At 52.2% G+C, this 19682-nt stretch overlaps 1 protein-coding gene across 7 annotated transcripts in view; it reads right to left on the reverse strand.

Moving 5' to 3' along the window:
• Positions 1-19682, reverse strand: part of DNM3 (dynamin 3) — a 369351-nt gene that overhangs the window by 277414 nt on the left and 72255 nt on the right. For all 7 annotated transcript variants that reach the window (XM_028530855.2, XM_028530853.2, XM_028530854.2 and 4 more), the window contains exons 3-4: positions 11333-11482; positions 9699-9902 (exon numbers count right to left, since the gene is read on the reverse strand). In XM_028530855.2, the coding sequence (XP_028386656.1) occupies positions 9699-9902; positions 11333-11482 (354 nt within the window). The remainder of the gene's footprint in view (positions 1-9698; positions 9903-11332; positions 11483-19682) is intronic.

The following is a 19682-nucleotide window of genomic DNA, read 5'->3' on the forward strand; positions in this document are numbered from 1 at the left end:
GACAACCGGGCGGGAAGGAAGTGGAAAGCAAGGGTGGACTCTGCAGGGTGAGGCCTGAGTTCAGCAGCTCTCGGCGTCCTGACTCTGCTCAAACGATGGGTCTTCAAAGCCTTTTACAACTGACATTTCTGTGGGAAAAATAACTTGGGAGTGAAACAAGTTAATTTTACGTAATGAAACAAGTTAATTTTACGTAATGCTTTTAAACTGCCAGGCACTTTCTGAGCACTTTGCAGGTACTAACCCGTTTATTTCACAACGGCCCTATGAGGAAGGGTTTACAATTAGCCCCAGGTTACAGATGAGGAAATTGAGGCACAGAAAGATCAGGTCGGTTGCCCAGGATCACAGGCCGGTAAGTGGTGGAACCAGGATTCAAACCCGGGCGGTTTGGCGCCAGACCTGGTGCTTTGTTCAACTCCAGGCTGTGCCGTTCCAAAGCAGAATTCTATGTCCTACGCTTTCATTAATGTAATTTCCTATGAAGGCGAAGTTCCTGTAAAATGTTTCCTGGTTATTTTAGCAGAACGGCTTGTCCTTCGCTCCCGCAAGCTGCCCGCTCCCTCCCCGTGCCACCAACCGTCCCACCAGTCCTCGCACTGCAACATCTGGAACCGTCGCTATTGTCACCAGGTTGCCCCAACACACTCAGCTCTGGTCCAAACAACAGCTCTCCCCTCGCCGCCATCACCGAAACCCAGGTCTCTCCCTCCTGCCCTTGGGCGGGTGAGACTGGGCAGTGTCCAGGCTCCATGCAGCTCGGGGCTGGAGGGAGAGAGAGGAGACGCCCATGAAGTTTTCTTACTGCTCAGCACTGCTCCAAACCTCTGCTCCTCCTTGTCGCTGTCACCTAGGAAGCGCCCAGACACCCGCTCTGATGCGCACACGGTTCAGGACCACGCCATTTATGGCTCGCTCCCCCAGCCCCACCCACTGTCTGAGCAGCTTCAGGTAGGTGGAGACAATGTATCCAGTTCTCCAGATGTGTTTAGTTTCCTGACCTCTCCTGCTCAGTGATTTTTACCTGCATGTCACTTCAGCAATTTCCTCCCTTGACCACATCCTGGACATTTGTAAGCTGGACCTGTTCCAGCTGTAAATCACAAACTCCAACCTTCCACTCTCCGGCCGCAAACTCCTGTTCTCCCCAGTCCCCTGCTCGCCTGCTGTGAATAAGGCATTGCTCCTCCTCCCTCTCGTCCAGAACCCCAGCCCTGAGCCACCTCTTGGTCCCCCCAAAACTCACAGTTCCTGTCTGGCTTCCCTTTCTTCCCTTCCTCCAAGGATTTCAGTCCATCTTTCCAATGAGTATGTTTCCAACATCCTCAACTCTTTTTCGCCCACTTTGTCTTCCGTCCCACAGATGCAGCAACGTTCTGGCTCCAAAGGCATCCAAACACGTGCGGGATGGGCCCCCGAGCTGCGGGGGGAAGCCTGGGGCCCAGGTGCTCCGGCCCCACGGAGTGCTTCAGCATCGCCGCCTTCTCCGTCTCCCCCTCCCCACGGCAGCTGTGGGAACACCTTTCTCCTCTGACCTCTCACACAACCCCCGTCTCCCCTGCCCTCCTGTCCGCCCTCCACTCCCAGGTTCTTCTCAGCCCACAGCCTGGCTTCCAACTTAGAAAAATCTACGTCGACAGGCCATAAATTCCTCAAATGCCTCTCCAGATAGCTCCAAATTAACCACTGTCTGCATGCTCTTTCTTATTTCATTCTTGCCTCAGTGGAGGAAATCGTTTCCCTTCTACTCCAGAAATACTGGAGAGAAAGCCTACAGAGAGGAAGAAGGGAAGGGAGGAGGAGAAGAGAGAGATGGAGGATGGTGGGGGGGAGAAGGGGAAGGAGGAAGAAGGGAGGAAGGGAGGGTCGGAGGGAGGCAGATAGAGGGAGGGGTCCTGAAGTCAGCTAGGGAAAACGAAAGTCAGAAATTTAGCAGAGTGGTTTTTTTGTTTTGTTTTGTTTTTAAGGGTCATGTTTTACATAAATAAACTGCCCACAGAATAACTCCATGGACCTGGTTTGCACAGCTACTCAGGGAGTGGCTTGTAGGACACGTTTCTATGGCAACTTTTAAAAGAGCCTCTGCTATGCCCGTGGTGATGTTAGAAGCACAGGCTCCCAGCAGAGTTCAGGAGTGAGATTTAACTGTATGTAACACTAACTGTGTTTAAAAGTCTCTGAATTTGGAAACCAGAGGACATGAAAACACAACTGTTCTTTAATACTGTAAAAGTCATTTCAATTAAACACCCACCATATGATGGGAATTCCTGAGAAGAGATTCATATCTCTAATTTGCAATTAAATGATGGGAGAGGTTATGTTTTGTTGCTTTCTTACATATTTTTTAGACTTCCTCATAAACTAGATTCCTTTTGCACATTCAAATGTCCACAATGGAAACTCCACAAAGAGCCACTGAGGGAAATTTTAGGCCTGTTCAAGCAACGTCTTTACAGTGACCCCTGGTGGTGAAAGGAAGGAACATGTCAGTTTTGGCAATCCACGTCTTGAAAATCCTTTCTCACAGATAAAATCTTAATAACAAGTTCCATTTTCATAGCATGTTCCCTTCTGGCAAAGTGCCTTCACACTTCTCTATTTCATTCCTATTTTTAAAAAAGAATTCAAATATGCAGGGTCCGGAAGAAGTAACACCATCGAATGTGGCTGGTAGGGTACGTGAATGTCTCACCCAAGATGGACAGCAATTTGAACATGTCATCTAAAATGTCACATAGTGTGCTTGCATGTTCTGTTACAGAGTTACATGCTTATGATTTTGCAATAAAAAGGGGCGTTATTTGTGCTGGGCCCTGTGTATATCTATTCCTGTTTTGACCTATTCTCTCTCTTTCACAGTAACTTCACAGTCCAGGTCGCTTTGTCCTTCCCAATGGAAACAGCACATGAGAGTGCCCTGGCTGGTGTGGCTCAGTGGACTGAGCACAGGCCTGTGAACCAAAGAGTTGCCAGTTCAGTTCCCACTCAGGGCACATGCCTGGGTTGCAGGCCAGGTCCCCCGAGGGGGGTACACAAGAGGCAACCACTCATTGATGTTTCTCTCCTTCTCTTTTTCCTTCCCTTCCTCTGTCTCTAAAAATAAATTAATTAAATTTTAAAAAATAGCCCATGAGAGAGTATATATTTTTATAAAAAAGCTTTGCTTATGATGAGAACTTTTAAGAGCTACTGTCTTAGCAACTGAAAACGCTTGTTTAAGCCTCTAAGATGAATATCTTTTGTAGCCATGTATCCAGTTCCAAGGTTCAACATCCTTTCTATGGTGTACATAAATCTTAATACAATTTTAGACGTGACTCTACGATTCCACATACATTGTAAAAGCTTGAATGGAAACTCTCCTCTCCTCTCAGACCAGGCTCTTTATCAACCTACAGATGTGCCACTTTGCAAATGTGCTGATTTCTAATGTAAGATTGAACAAACCTACTTGGATTGTGTATGCACGAAACTCTTAAGATTCAAGTGCACACAACAAGATAGCAGCCTGAGTTGAAACGCGCATCTGAGACTCCCAGACTTGAGAACATTGCAGGATGACGATCAGTTCCGTACGTCTGCTGTCAAAGCCCTGATCACGCGGGGTCGCAGGGAGCCTGTGTTTCCACGGCCCCGCCTTCTTCAGGGCACACACGTGTTTCCCGCCTCAAGCCGGGTACCTCGTCGACACTCAAGTTAAACCAACGACGGATTGAACAGAACTGATACACAATGATGTTTTTCAAAGACCACCAGGCCTTTTGGTGGTCGCCTCTGCACTCAGCCTTTTCTCCTTAAAGAAAACTCCAATTGATTCTATGAGTCTCATTTGTGTTAGAAATAAGCTCATGCCCTGGCTGGCATAGCTCAGTGGATTGAGGGCGGGCTGTGAACCAAAGTGTCGCAGGTTCGATTCCCAGCCAGGGTACATGCCTGGGTTGCAGGCCATAACCCCAGCAACCGCACATTGATGTTTCTCTCTCTCTATCTCCCTCCCTTCCCTCTCTAAAAATAAATAAATAAAATCTTTTTTTTAAAAAAGAAAATACATTAAAAAAAAGAAATAAGCTCATAAATATTTCCCTGAAGAAGTCAAAACATGGTGTCTATGAGCTGCACACCCAGTCGTTTCTCCTTAAAGCGTAAGACATCCTCACACATATTAATCGATTCAATTAATATCGGGTCAGATTTGGGCTCGTGGGCAATGATTTAACATCTATGCATTTTTTAAAATTTGGTCAAATATTCAAACTAAGAATGTCAAGGCGGGCTGGGAATCCAACTAAGCAGGAAAATGCTGCAGAGACAGAGTCTGCCTGGGAGAGGGGCAGGGTGTCTCCGGGGCGCCCTTCTGTTTGCATCTTGTGAGCACACTCGTCAGATGCGGAGGGCCCACTGCGCACCTACGGCTGGAAGCCTCTGTCCAGCCCCACGGCCCCTCCGGCCCCTTCCAGTCCGGACAGGAACACAGACGACTGCTGGGTGTTGCCAAAGGTCAGTGGGTATCAGTTTACATCACCCGTGGACTTGAACGCTTTCCAGACTGAAGAGAAAGCCAAGCGCTGGAGGAGGTAGCTGCACACACCTCCCCAAGACAAACACAGAAGTCTGCCTCCAGCTTGGGGGCACTTTCACCTCCAGAGACTGCTGTGCCCTCCTCCCGGCCGGAGGTCGAACTCTCCTCCTGCAGAGGTGGTCCAAACCCCAGGACCTCTGGTCATGCTGCATTTAGGAACGAAGTCGGTCTTCTGGGAGGGAAATCACCGTGAAAAGAATTTCCAGACACACGGGCCTCCCTGGTGAGGCCTCCGAGCAGCCCCGCCGGCATAGGCCAAGTGGAGGGTAATGCTAAGACGCGGCTGTGCAGCAGGTGAAAGGTGCGGGCGGGCGGAGTCCGCGCGGGTCCTGGACTTGCGCCCAGGGAAACGAGCCGGCACCGCCCACGGTTGGGACTGAGCCCGCCCCCGCCTGCACGGACATCGCGAGGGCCCCTGGGTGATGAACGGCTCCGCCAAGGCGGAGCAGGGTCCGTAAAACACATGATGTCCGCGTCCCTCCTCGCTGCGTCCCAGAGCCGCGTAAACGGGGTGTCTTTGTGGGGTGGCCATTAGACCCTACCAGCAGAGGCGACATTACACCATCATAAACGCACTCAGTGCGATGAAAGCTACCCCCCCCCCCCCGCCCAGCAGTCGATCTCACCGCCCCACCTCAGCTGCACCCAGAGCCTCTGCTTCTCCCGCCATCCAAGAGGAGAAGCAAGCCGGCCCTCTCCGGTGTGGGTCAGTGGTCAGGGACTCCCACCGGCGCCCCACGTTACAGCCCCCGCCCCTTAGCCCAGCGCTTTTCTCGTGCATGTGCCCCGCCTGAGTCCTGCTTCTCCTGCATTTACCCCAGTCGCAGTCCTTCATCGCCCAGCCTCTCCCCTCCAGGTCCTTCTTCCACACACAGACGTGCTGTCGAGTCTCCCAGCTTCCAAAAACGCTCCCTTGGCCTCATACGGCTGAGTGTCCCGTTCTCCTGTTTGTCTCCACAGTCAAACCTGGAAGAGTCTCGGTCCGTATGTTCCAGCTGCTCCCGTCCAAGCCCCTTCAGAACCCCCTCTTTGCTACCACCCTTCTTATCCCGGTCACCACCACTGCCACATGCCAAGCCCGAGGGGCCGCTCTTGCCCTCATCTCCGTTAGATGGGAACCTAAGAGTCCGGCCCAGATGCAGAGACTGGAGGCAGCGACGACTTAGACCAAGTTCAAGGTGGCTTTCCTTCTGCTTACTACCGAGTATTTCGGCTAGTAGTAGAAAGGACCCTCGGGCTAGGAGCGCAGGTCCCTGCGCGGATGCTGCGTCCTGGCCCTGCCCCAGCTCCTCCTCGAGGAGGAGAACTTGAAGTGCGAAGGGGAACACGGCCTGCGGGGGGACTGGGGAGACCGCCAAGCTGGAAAGACACCTGCGGCCGCCCTGCCTTTTCCGCCACGAGGCCGGATGCACCGCTTCCAGGCGGTGGAAGGGAGACCTCACCGTCCCCGTGACCAGCCCCGTGTCCCAGGCCTCGCTGTGTCGCTGGGCTTCCTCCCACTGTCTGAGCAGTACACTCGGCCTTGACCTCCCCAGTCCCCCTCCCAGATCTCTCTGTGGCAGCGGACACGGCTGATCACTCTGTCCTTCTTGAGACCCTCTTCCCCTGGCTCGGGACAACGACCATGTGGCTCTCTACTCCCATCCCCCATCCCCCCCCCCCCCCGGAGCCCCTGCTTTTTTGCCCTCGCCTTCGCCAGGGCTATTTCCTCGGTCCTCCTGCTCATCTCTGTCTTCATGGGTCTCTCCCAGGATGTCAACTCGAGAACCAGATACTATCTGAACCAGCTCCCCAGGGTGGTCCCCACCCGTCTCCACAAACGGGTGGCTCCAGGCAGCAGGACCTCACTGTCTCTCGGTGCTGGAGGCAGAAGTCTGAGGTGCGGGCGTCCGCAGGGCCGACCACCCCCTCAAAAGCCCCCGGAGGAGGGTCCTTCCTGGCCTCTTCCGCTTTCTGGTGGCCCCTGCTTCCTGGGTGGTGGCAGCGTCACCCTGGTTTCCACCAGCATTTCACACGGCCCTCCCTGCCTGTCCCTCTCAGATCCCCCTCTTTTCTCCAACAAGGATGGGCCCTGGGGTTCGCAGATCCACCCTAAATCCAGGAGGACCTCATTTCGAGATTCGTAATTCCATCTGCAAAGGCCCTGTCTCCAAATAAGAACCCGTTCACAGGTATGGTGGTGGGGCCGGGGCTGGAGGGGTGCGGGGGTGGGGGGCAGGGGGTAAGCCTCGGACACGTCTTTCTGGGAGACGCCATCCGACTCGCCGTCCACCTCCAGACTGACAGCTCCCAGAGTCGCCGCTCCAGCCTGAAACTCTCCCCCGAATTCCCGTCTCTAGCACCACTACTGATACACACTTCAAATCTTACATTTCCAAAATAAGACTCTTCGTTACTCCCCAAACATTTTCTTCTCCTAATATTCCCAATCGCAGTTAAGTAACATTACCACTTAACCGGTTCCTCCAGTCAAAACTCTGAGTCACCCTTGAGTTCTTGCTCTCCCTTGCGGCAAAACGCCAGCACCCTGCGAGCTCCACGTTCAAGGTGCGTCTGGGCCCTGACCACGTCTCCCCGGCCCACTGCTCTGTTACTGCGGGTCCCACTGATGTCCCCCCCAACCCCGACCTCTTTGCAGGCGTATCTGACGGCTCTCCCGTCCCTACGCAGGCCCCTCATTCAGTCCTTTCTCCTCGCAGCAGGCAGACCGCCCCACGGAACCCTACATCGGATCTTCTCTCTCTGCTCCAAACCCCCTAGTCGCTTCTCACCACACTTTGCACAAAGTACACTCCTTGTCACGGCCCAGAAGACCCCACAGGATCTGGGGCCTGTCGACCCCTCAGATGGCAGAACCTACGCTCCCCTCCCTCTCACGGAGCTCCATCCTCAACGGCCTCCTTGCTGTCCCTGAACCCGAGGAGCCAGGTCCGCCCCCGTTGCCGGGCAGGCTCCGCCTCCGGGACTGACAGGGCCCGCCCCCTCGATCCACAGCTCCCCGCTGCGCATGCATCTAGAGTAGCACTCCCTCGCACTGGCGCTCTCTCCACCCTGTTCCAAGGTTCTGTCTCCACCCGCTGGGCAGCCGTTCCCCCTCGAAGCCGCACCAAAAATCCCCACTTAGTCAACATCACATGCTTCACAAATGAGGCGAAAGATTAGTGCAAGCTTTGTCTAGTCGCAAATTTGTGACATCCAGCCCATACTGGCAGAATAATTCATCATAAAACTTATTTTTAATATATAACATACATATTTTCTAAAACATTCACGTTTTAAAAAGCTTTCCTTTTGAATAGCGTTATGCAAATAATTTAATACTAACTTATCAACGTGAACTTCCTCCCCAAGTATATATTTAAATGCACCCAAAGGTGAAAACGGCCTCCATTTAGCACAAAGGAACTGCTGCCTAAAATAGACCACCTCTCAGAAGACCATATAATTATGCACCTTGGTGGATCACATTATAATTCAGGTACCCGGAGTAGAAGAAAATGGTCCTCTCTTATCTAAATAGGTCATCCTGTTCAGCAAGGACAAACCTCAGGGGAGGCAGACATCTCCAGTGCGGAGATCAGGCCCCTGGCACGGCCGCCACGGCCACTGTGAAGGTCAACGGTGCAGCAGAGGTCATGACCGGATTTCCCTGGCGACCCCAGTTCAACCGTCTCCCGAATGAACGTTTCCCGATGAGTAACGTTGCATAAGATCAGAAGGAGGAGTAAGGAAATGGAATAAGAAACGGCGGAATCAGAGCCTCTAAAAAAGGCCATTCCTCCTGAAATGCAGTAAGAAGAACACAGGCAAAATTGTCAAAATGAACTTTTTCAGAACTCTGGAAATTAACCCAAGGCTGACGACAGACTGAAAGGTGTTTCCCCAACAAAACTGGCCGTATCCCGGCAAGAACAGTGAGATCCGTGGTGTTGGGGTGTTCCCTGTTCCCACCCCCCACAATCGCAGGGGGGCCGAGCAGCCAGCCAATCGCCCTATCCTACGATCAGCGAATCCCACTCGGGCACACACAGAGCGCCCCTCAGCTTTCTGGTGCTCTGCTCTTACATCTGAAGGAGCAGGAAAGGTCACCGATCATGAGACAAAGGTCTCTGGGGCCAAAGACAACAACCCAAACAGCCAACCAGGGAAAAGGGATGCAGAGCCACTGTATCCCGTTCCAGAAGGGAACCTCGAACGGCTCTCATTCAAATCTTTAGAGAGGGTGGCGCACAGGAAACCGAGACCTGAAAGTATTGGGAAAAAAAAACAAAAATAACATTCACACAATAAGAAAACGCTGCTGGAACTTAGGATACTACATCAGGAATGAAAAGTTCACTAGAGGAGCAGAGGGGAAAGTTGAGTGAATCCTGCAGAAAGTAGAAGAGATGAGGGAACAGATGACGGATAAGATGACATGATAAGAATTCCAGATAAGGAAAACGCAGAAAATGGGGACAATTAATGATCAAAAGAGAAGAATTCCTAGAACCACAGGCCAGGCCTCTCCATGCTGACCAGGCACAGCACTGAGTGTCCGTACGTCCGTAATTAGCTGAAAGAGACGCATACGAAGACCCTCCCTGGAGTCTCTGGCGATAAATTATTACTCACTTAGAGAAAGAAATTAAAAAAAAACAGACATCAGCTTAAATAAGGGACTTTTCTGGATTGTACAATGCCAATAGTAGATAAATTCCTGTTAACCTAAATATCTTCCATGCATTAAAAGAGCTTCTTGTTGCAAAGAAATAAAAAACAGGTTTTTTTATTAGGAGTATATTCACCTAACTCTCATAATAACGATGAAGACTGCCTGAATTCTGTACCAGAAATTTATTTCACTGGTTTTTCACAATAAGTATTTCATGAAGATTAGAAATGCCTATTTTCTCGGATCTCAGTCAATCTTACCATTTTTTGCACAGGTTTAGACTTTAGTCCCTCATTATTTTCCTTTCAGCACCTTACATCCAAAAGCCCTCACACGATATTCATCATGGCAAATTTGACTAATGAGGAATTCAACTTATGAGAAGTGGTGTCACTTGGAAAGACAGCCAGGCTCTTGACACTGCCCACCGACCCCCTCCCACCTTTGGGAGCAGGCACTCACCTTGCGGGTCCACCTCCTTCGCCAGCTTCAGCGCGTCCGAGTTGGCCAGGTCGGTGTTGGCCGGGGTGACAGCCAGAACCAGACAGTTCTCCCGCGTGATGAACTGCATGATCATGTCCCTGATCTGATGCTCGATGTCGGCTGGCTGGTCTCCCACGGGCACCTTCGTGATCCCCGGCAGGTCGATGAGGGTGAGATTTAACACTGCGCGCAGGGGAGAAAGGAGGAGTGTCCCAGGCGCCCTCTGTGCTGAGAGACGCCGACCCCGTTAGTGGTAACGTAAAATGCTCAGCTTTACAGAGGCTGCGTCTGAACAACCCCAACTCATGGCGTGCAGGATAAAAAGCCAAGAACACAAAATGGCTTTGCAGGCTTTCGCAGTTTTTATGATATGACTGTGTGGTGGCAAATGATCCTTTTTAACATGGTTTGAAAGGCACCGATTTGTATGCCTGGCAGCGTCCCCATGGAGGAAGTGATGTCACACCCATCGCCGGGGGCAGGGGGCTACAAGTAAACAGTGAACAAGATGTGCGTGCGCTGCCCGCCAGTCTCATGTGGTGCACTGCCGGCCTTCCAGTGGCGTCCAGCTCTCAGGGTTGGGTCTACCCTTCCCTTCAAAAGCATTGCGTGTTATTTACAGGTGGGGAGCCTCCTAGCCCGTGGGAAAGCTGTTGGCTATTCATGGTGCTGTGAGGTCACTGTGGGGCTACATGGCTGGTCTCAGGGAGGGGGCTCCCTTCAGGAGAGCAGGAAACTGCCCCCGACTCAGTGACACCTTCCCTGACTTGGCCGTCGTCCTCTGCACAAGGGAGCATCGCCACCACGTCTTCTGGGACATGGTCACGGAGCCCATGTCATTTGGGCTCTGCTGGACAAGCCACAGACCCGGACGGAAGATGGCAGATTAAAATCTACGCCGATGGAAATTTAGTCAGGACAGAGACCATTCCCCACTCCGCACCACGAATCGGTTTCTACGTTACAAGTGGCCGCTGAGAGGCTGGAGAACAGAGCGCAGTCGGTTGCTCGGGAAAAGAACCAGAGAACATGTGGGCTGCGGGAGAACCAAACAGGGAAGACTCAACCACAGCAGCAAGCGCCGCTGGGGTTTTTGCAAAGACTGAAGATATTTTAAAAATGGAAGTTTTTTCCCTGGCTGGTGTAGCTCAGTGGATTGAGCACGGGCTGCGAACCAAAGTGTCGCAGGTTCAATTCCCAGTCTGGGCACATGCCTGGATTGCAGGCCATGACCCCCAGCAACCGCACATTGATGTTTCTCTCTCTCTTTCTCCCTTCTTTCCCTCTCTAAAAAAATAAATAAATAAAATATTTTTTTAAAAATGGAAGTTTTCATGTGTGCCTCTTTGGAATTCTAAAAGTCTAAAATAAAGAACACATTTTTAATGACTTACTCAATTCTGATCTTTTGAAAAGTCATCTCCTCCTGCCTCCCTGTAAACAAACCTGTGATGAGAGCTCTTTGGACCATAGCGGTGATGGCGGGGTGTCCAGACACTGTTCTAGAAGCCTGGTATTTTTTGAGAGAACAAACCATCTTCTATACAAATAACGGGTGCTAGTTAATGCAGCATAAGCACTTGAGGACAAGAAGTTGGTTATTATCTCCTTACCATGGGGGGAGTAGACTCGTAGGTTGATGGGAATGGAGGAGATGCCCTTGTTCATGCCGGTCACGCGATCCGTCTCTGCTTCAATCTCATGGCGAACTTCATCGAAATCTGTAAACTTTTTTCCTTTGCAATGAAGAAATTCAGCGTATTCTACAAAGAGACAAATGAATACAACCTAGAGTCATTCACTCTCGCAGTTAAGCAGAAGGAAACGATGTGTCTTTAATTACAAGTCACAGAATCCAATACTGTCTCCTAACCCATCAAAATGGGGAAACACAGCAGTTACACAAACAGGCACAGTTAACACCTTAGAAATACTGAACACGGTACAAAGGCCAAGGGTGCTAAATTTGCTCATGTTGAGGCAAGCAATTAAGTCCTACAAGCAGTCCTTAAACCTCTAGCCTATTCAATAACTTAGAATTTGGGTCCTCCGAATGATAAAACAAACAACAGCACCTGATGGTCAGAGAAATTCCATGGACGGCACACGCAGAGCCTGGCCACTGACCCTACCAGAGTGTCCTCAACCAGTACCAGCACCTCAGTACGATGGAACCCTAAATCCTAAGTTTATACAAACACAGCGTCCGAAGGCAAGATGATTTAGAAACAGAGCTTGTCTAATTCTTTAAAAAGAAAGAATATGGGGAATGGTTTCGCTTTACAACTAACTTAGCTATTCCAAATACCACATCCATTTCTGTAACTTAAAAGCTATTTCCTCAAGGAAACAAAGGGTATTACATCAAAGAAAATATCGACCTGCGATCTAAAAATAATGATTATCTGTAGGCAGAAGGAAAAAACTATAAAATAACTGTACAGTAAGCAGAAATTTTGTCTTTTATAAATTCCAGTAGCATCCTACGAACTGCTGTACTATAAGTTTCTATACCTGCTTTCCTTGATATCAGGCAAGTGATAACACAATTCAAAAGAAGATGGTACTATTGGACCTCTAACATTTATTATAATGCTTACAAGGGCACAAGCCTTAACAAATGTTGCCATTTCTCGAATAACTAGCTGAAGCACAGCTCCACTGGGGCTGCTTGGGCCCAGACGCCAGCTGAAACCACCATTAGCGGCCCCCGCACCACCCACCCCAAATATGTAACCTGCGCCCACCACGGCGAGGCCATAGGCAGGCAAGCTTGGGGTCCCCTGTCTTCAAGTAGCTGAGCATCAGCTGGGGGGGGGGGTAGAGATTACATCACCGAGGAAACACAGGCAGCACGCAATAGATGCTTACGTTCATTTAAAGCGAAAGGAAAGGCAGGGACTGAAAAGATGGCTTCAAGCTGCAGCGCTCAAAACAAAAACAAAAACAAAAACAAAAACGAGGCATCTACTGAGTGCTAGGCCCTCTTCCTGGCCTCTCCACCACCCAGCCCCGCCAGTCCGCCCACCCCTGGGGCCGCGGGGTGGCAGCACACCCCGCCCAGCGCCACCCCGGCTGCTCCGGACTGGGTCATGTGGCCCCAGGAGTGGGCCCACGAGCCTCCGCTGTAACTGATGGAGCACTGTGATGGCCCAGCTGTTGGACAGTTTGACGGACAGAGACTTTAATTTTTGTCCCTCCTGCCAGTGTGCATGGGCATGAGTGCTGCTTTCTTTGTTTCTCTATGTAATTACCTGCGCACTTTCTGGAAAACAGCACACCATGACTCCGAAGCTCATGGCCGGGTGGTGGAGACACACTCGACCCCAAAGCCTCCTGGGGCTTCTGCAGTCTGGGCCCACGAGGCTGCCGCAGCCCTGGGCCAGCCCCCCACCGCTCCCCTCACGGGGGCTGCCTTTATTAGAATATAAATCCTCGGAAGATGGAGTCTGGATCCGCCCACTCAGTGGCTAGGCCGGTACAGTGTGCACCGAAGGATTTAAAGATAAGTGGAGAATAAAAATAAGAGGAAAAATAAAGAGGAACAAAGGACGTCAAATCCCAGCAAGCAAAAAGTAATAAAGTAGAAAGGAGTCATAAATAATTCAGAAGACGTGGAACTGTATTTTAGATCGATAAATTCTGTGTGGAATTCGCACTTGAGAATTATGGCCGTCCTAAGTATTGCTTGCATAGAATTAACTGACACGCTTCTCGATCAGGGACCAACGCAAGTGTGGTCTCCCTCGTCGCCACTAGATGGCGCCTACTTGCTTTCTCCGTAGGAACCTCGTGCCCTTCCAGGCCCCGTTGTGAACAGTCAATGCCATTGTCAAGTCAGGTTTAAACCCATCCCCGGACGCCCGAAAATGCTTGTGTCTTGGAATTGAGGGATTACAGCTGGGCAAAACCACTCGAACCTTTCTTCGTGTCCTTTTAATGACAGTCTCCCACAGGTCGATGTAGAGATAGATGCCTGTGTGTTCTAACCGATGTGTGTGGGACTCCTCCTTAGCAGGCGGACACTGTTTCAGACCGCGGGAATGTAGCAGAGGGGGGGAAATATAGGTGTCTAGCCTCATGAAACTTACATTCTAATGACAAGAAACAATAACAGGGGGGGGGGGCACCAGTGTGGCAGGAGAGGGGTTACTTTGTCTCATGCTTTGGGAGAGGAAGGCTTCTCGGACATGATACAGTGACACTGGAGCCAAGACTCGGAAAAGGAGGGGGAAGCACCCCCGGCACCCGGCCGGGAGCGGACGTGCGTGCGCTGGGCGTACTGGAGGGACCTCGAGGAGGCCCCGGGGCACCTGGAGCACGGGTAGGAGAGGCGGTCCCGCCGCAGGACCGGCCTGGGCTGTGCAGGCGCTGTGGGCCATTGTCAGGACTGACGTTTACTCTGAGCGAGCCGGCGGCACACCACGCGAAGGGTTTGGGGTACAGAGAAAACGCGATGCGACCTGGGTTTCAGCCAGATGCCAGTGGCTGCTGCGTTGGGAACTGACCATGGGGAGTCGAAGGGGAAGCTGGCTTTGGGAATAACGGAGGTGGCCGGTGGTGGGGCTCGGACCAGGGTAGCGGCAGCGGGAGGGGGGAGCTGTGGTTGATTTCGAATGCATTCTCAGGGGAAAACCAACAAGATTTGCTGGTGGATCAAAGGTGGAGTATGGGAGAAAGAGAAGAGTCAAGGGTAACTTCAAGAAGTTCGACCCCGCCAAGGGGAAGAACTTTGAAACAGAAAGACTAAAAGGAAGGGGCGTGAGGGTTGGGGGCTGGGAATCGAGTCCAGCTGCGCGAGGCCGCTGTCCTCCCAGCCGGGGGAGGTGGAGAGACGGCTGCTGAGAGCGGTTGGGGCCGCACGGCGGCAGGAGACACAGTCCAGTTCCTCTGGGATGTGTGTGTTCCCCTGAACGGTTCTGGAAGAGGGCAGTCGAGTGCTCGCGGAAAGGGGCAGCTTCTATCAGCAGCACAAAAACGCCGTCGGGGCCATATCCGTGAGTCTTTCATCCAGGGCGAGGTATGGGCCAGGGACAGGTATTTGGAATTCACCCAAGTCCCGAGAGTGGATGAGATCACTGAGCCAGGGAGTGGGTGGGAAGGGGTCACAGCGCTGGGCCCTGGGTTGTCCGATGTTCGGTGGCGGGGTCCAGGGGGCTCGGAGAAGAGTGAACAGAAGTGGTCAACAAGTCAGAAGGAGGACCAAGAGAGAGGTGGCCCAAAGCCAAGAGGGCGTGCCATGGAGGGAGGGGCCCTTCTGCTGCACCAAACACAGCCAACCTGGCAGGGAAGAAAACCAAGAATGGACCACAGAACTGGGCAACTGTGGGGGGGCAGTGTCCTTCAGGAGGTGGACAAGAGCTGTCACCACGGAGTGGGGTGGAGGACAGCCTGTTTGGAACAGACAGAGAGGCCGGGAGGAGAGGGAGTGGAGACTGATTATAGACAATTCTTTCGAGAAACGTTGCTGTGAAGGAGAGGAAAGAAGTGGGGCGGGGGCAGCTGGCCCCTCCCCACAGCCCTGGCCCTGTGCACCTTTCCCACCTGGCTGGTCCTGAGTTGTGTCCTTGTACAACAAATTGGCAGTCTAGTGAGGAAACGTTTCTCTGAGTTCTGTGAGACGCTGTGAGTAGCCAATTCACTGAACCCGAGAAGAAGGTCATGGGCACGTCTGACTTACAGCCAGTCGGTCAGAAGCACAGGTGACCGGCTGGACTCGCCATGGGCATTCTGGGTGGGAGGGGTCCACTGGAACCACCGGCTTGTAGCCAGTCTGCAGAAGCCCGGGCTTGGGGCTGGGGGCTGGAACGGGGGTGGCAGAGGACAGGGACAGTCTCCCAGGACGGAGCCATCAACCTGTGGAATCTCACGCTACCTCTGGCCAGGTGGTGTCCAGATTGGGTGGACCTGTAGGACAACCAGCTGGTGCTAAAGACCATCTTGCTGGGAGGGGACACCCCAGCCACCACCGTGGTGCCATTGGGCCCCAGAACCCAAAGAGGCAGGAGCCACAAAATCCTTTCTCTGAGTCCCCAAGGGCCTCCCGGGAAATGGTTCGTCCTTCAGAGCAGGATGAACTAGCTGACCAACAGCTGAGACCTTGCAAGAGCTACTACAGGTGAGTCTTCTGAGACTTTTATACGACAGCGAACGAACATGTCTGGAGGTCTAACAAAACCCATTGGTGGTTCTGAGATACCTCCTTCCTCACGGAAAGGTACAGCTGCCAACGGCACGGCCCTCCTGGCTCACCTGGCACCCCTTTCACCCCAGGTGCTGGGGTGATGGGCGCGGGAAATGCTCTCTTTCTCAAACAACTCCAGGCCTCCGCCCAGCGTCAGTCTGCGGAGTGATTCCAGTTCTGAGGCCCAAGTCCCCAGCAAGGATGCAGGCTGTGTGCATGCAAGTACTGAAACTGGCCCAGAAATTATACCGCGTGTCACCACAAACCTGTCTTGCTGAAACTCACATACGTCTTTGGTTTCACAAAATGAAACTCCTAGTTCTCCTGGGTCGCTAACAACGTTAAAAATAACCTCCATCCGCCCTGACCCAGGTGTGGCTCAGCTGGTCCCATATCCTCCCGCAAAGTCATCAGTTCGATTCCCAGTCAGGGCACGTGCCTGGGCTGCAGGTTCAGTCCCCAGTCTGGGTGCATACGAGAAGCAGCCAACCAATGTATATCTTCTTCTCTTTCTCCCTCCCTTCCCCTCTCTCTAAAAATTAAAAATTTTTAATTTTTTTTAAAACTACATTTAAGCCCTGGCTGGCGTAGCTCAGTGGATTGAGCGCAGGCTGCGAACCAAAGTGTTGCAGGTTCGATTCCCAGTCAAGGCACATGCCTGGGTTGCAGACCATGACCCCCAGCAACCACACATTGATGTTTCTCTCTCTCTCTCTATCTCCCTCCCTTCCCTCTCTAAAAATAAATAAAATCTTTTTTAAAAAACTGCATTTGAAGCAAAGATTATGATACTTTTTTTATACATCAAGAATAATCTTTTGGGGGGAGAGGGTATTAGAAAGTCAGAGCTATCACTCTCCTTTATTTTTATTTCCCAGTAAAACACTGCAGCACGGCCATTTCCACTGGCCATGAAAAAACAAAGGATGCTGGGTAAAACAAGCAGCAAACTGTTTGGAGGAAGGATGACAGGGTTTACGCCTGGGCAGCGTTCCAATCATCTGTGAAAAGCACAGCGTGACCAGAAGAATTTAAATATTTCCAATACGCCCTTCCATGGCAGACAACCCACATATGTTTCGATTAATCGAGGTTAATTAGAAAGGAATAAATATGGAGCACGGGCACGTAACCTCTGGTCAATTTTTATGTTGAAGAACCGGGGTCTTTGCCACGTCAGCTGGGGTGTTATTTCCAAACTGTTTTCATGTTTTGTGAGCACGGGGCTCCAGTGCACGTAGAGTCCAGAGGCCACGGGAACAGGGAACAGTCTGCAACGCGACGGAGCTGAAGCGCCGGCTGGAAGGGGCGGGGGCCACAGCGACACTGAACACCAGCCGTCCTCCTCGAAGGCAGAGGCGGCAGCTGACCCAGCCGGGCTTCCCGGGCGCCCGTCCTATTTAGAGTCAGGAACATCTGTGCGTTTCTCCGTTCTCGAAGGCGGCTCGCTCGGTAACACTGAGCAAAGCCAGTTTGAAAGAAACGTGCCTCCGTCGCGCCTTCGAGTCACTCCCCACGGAAGGCAAGGTCCTGGGCTGTGGCCGAGTGCGTGGCAGGGCGAGGGAGGCGTGGATTACGGAGACCCAGATCCGGAGCAGAACTCAACTGTGTCCCTCAGGGAGACAGCACACACACACACACACACACACACACACACACACGACATCTAAGGAAGCAAACAATCAACCTGAGGGAGGAAGTCCGGCAGTGGGTGAAAGGTAGAGGTCTCGGTGGGAGGTCGGTCGAGAACAATCGGGTGGGAGGGGTGGGCGGAAGGAGAGCGGGGACTTCAGAGCGGACAAAAGGCAGGTGCCGGGAAGCTGGCAGAGACCAGGGTTTGGGATCGGGGCTCCGAGACTCCCCCGCAGAGCGTGAGATCAGAACAGAACTCCAGACCCCAGCGAGCGAGACGGTACCAGGCGGAAAACCAAAACGAGGGCTCAGTCCCAGAGAGGAAGGTGGGGCCATTCTCACAGCGTTCAAAGCCAAAGCCACGTACAGAGACCCGGGATGAAGGGAGGCCAATCGCAATGCTGCCTGGGCAGCCACTGCCCAGCCACGGGGCCGGTTCAAGAGCCTGGGTGGGGCGGAGCCCAGGTGTGCGGATTAAGCGGCCCCAGATGACCAGAGTGGTGCCGGCCCATGAGACCGGGCCCAGCATTTGACGGATGTCCCCCCAGTGATAGGGATTCATGTGGAACATTCTACGACAAGTAAGCAAAACAACCATCAGACAATCAGCGGCTGCAATACCTACGCAGCTCGATTCAGTCCCTTATTTTCTCAAAGGCGCTCAAAGAGGGTAGCAAAAACCAACTTTACTTCATGCTCACACACAGTCCATGTAAAGCACAATCAAGAGATGAACTATGTTCCAAGTACCGAAACCGAATGAGAAGATCACCGAGCATTTGGCCAAAAACTGTGAAGCGGATAATTATTCCAGGCCTCCGTGGCACCTGACGTGATTTCCCTCCTTTTCCTGGAAACATTCTCTTCGCTGACAGCCGCCCGCTACTCCAGCTTCCCTGGGTTTCCTCCTTCCCTCTTCCCCACCGACGGCTCCTTCTCCGCGCCCTTTGCTCACTGTCCCTCCCTCCTGCTCCCTGCCACATTTTTAACTCTGCAGCGCACCAGCCTTTCTTCCGCCCTGCTCCTCCTCTGCCATGGCGAGCCTTTCTGGTCCAGCTCACCCAATCTATTGGCCTTTAAAACGTGAACATATTTACACAACTTGTACCCCCAGATTCATGCCTCAAACACTTACCTCTCCCCTACCCTCTAGATGCACACGCTGTATTTAATGCTTATTTTTAATTGGCATTTCTACGTGTCTAACACATTCCCATTACATCTAGCCCTGACTGGTGTGGCTCAGCGGACTGGGAGTCATTCTGTGAACCAAAAGCTGGCCAGTTCGGTTCCCAGTCAGGGCACGTGCCTGGGTTGCAGACCAGGTCCCCGGTTGGGGGCGTGCAAGAGGCAGCCGATGGAGGTTTCTCTCGCACGTCGATGTTTCCGCCCCTCTCTTTCTTCCTCCCTTCCCTTCGCTCTAAAAATAAATAAATAAAATCTTTTCTAAAGTTTCTACTATGTCGAATAAATATCTCAGAATAAGCATGTCCAAGACCAAACTTTTAAATCCCTGCTGCGCCCCCGTCCCCAGCCCATCCCCTCCCCACATCCAGGTGTACGCCCCCCCAGTCTTCCACGACTCAGTCGTTGACACTACCATTGAATCGAGTGCTCAAACCAAACAGAGCCCCCAGCTGTGTCTGCACCCCTCTTTTCCTCTGCTCCCCCAGACATGCCCTCGGGCTTCCGGGCCCGCACCACCTCTCACCTGCGCTACCTTATTGAAAGCATCCTAACCCGTGTTTCTGATTCTACTCTTGTTCCGTGAACCCATTCTCCACCCAGAAGCTAAACAGGTCTTTCTAAACCATAAACCAGGTCATTTTTCTCCTCTTTTTAAAACATTTTCTTGGTTTTCCAGTGCAGTAAGAAAATCCCAAATCTTCCTCTCCCTGAGGCTCCCTGGTGGCAGTCCTGGACCACCAGACCCCTGTCTCCGTCTCTGACGCTGTCTCCATCCTCCATACAGCTGCGAGGACCCCCCTCCTGCTCCTCCAGCTCACCAAGGTCACTCCCGACTCAGGCCTCTCTGCTAGCCGCCCCTGCTGGGGGTTGGGGGGTGGCGGAGGCTCCCCCCAGACCTCTGCCTGGGTGGCTCCTTCCTGCCGTGAACTTCTCCTTCAAAAGGTCCTCTCTTTAGAAAC

The sequence above is a fragment of the Phyllostomus discolor genome, chromosome 14 (genome assembly GCF_004126475.2).
Source record: "Phyllostomus discolor isolate MPI-MPIP mPhyDis1 chromosome 14, mPhyDis1.pri.v3, whole genome shotgun sequence".
In the NCBI taxonomy this organism is placed as follows: Eukaryota; Metazoa; Chordata; class Mammalia; order Chiroptera; family Phyllostomidae; genus Phyllostomus; species Phyllostomus discolor.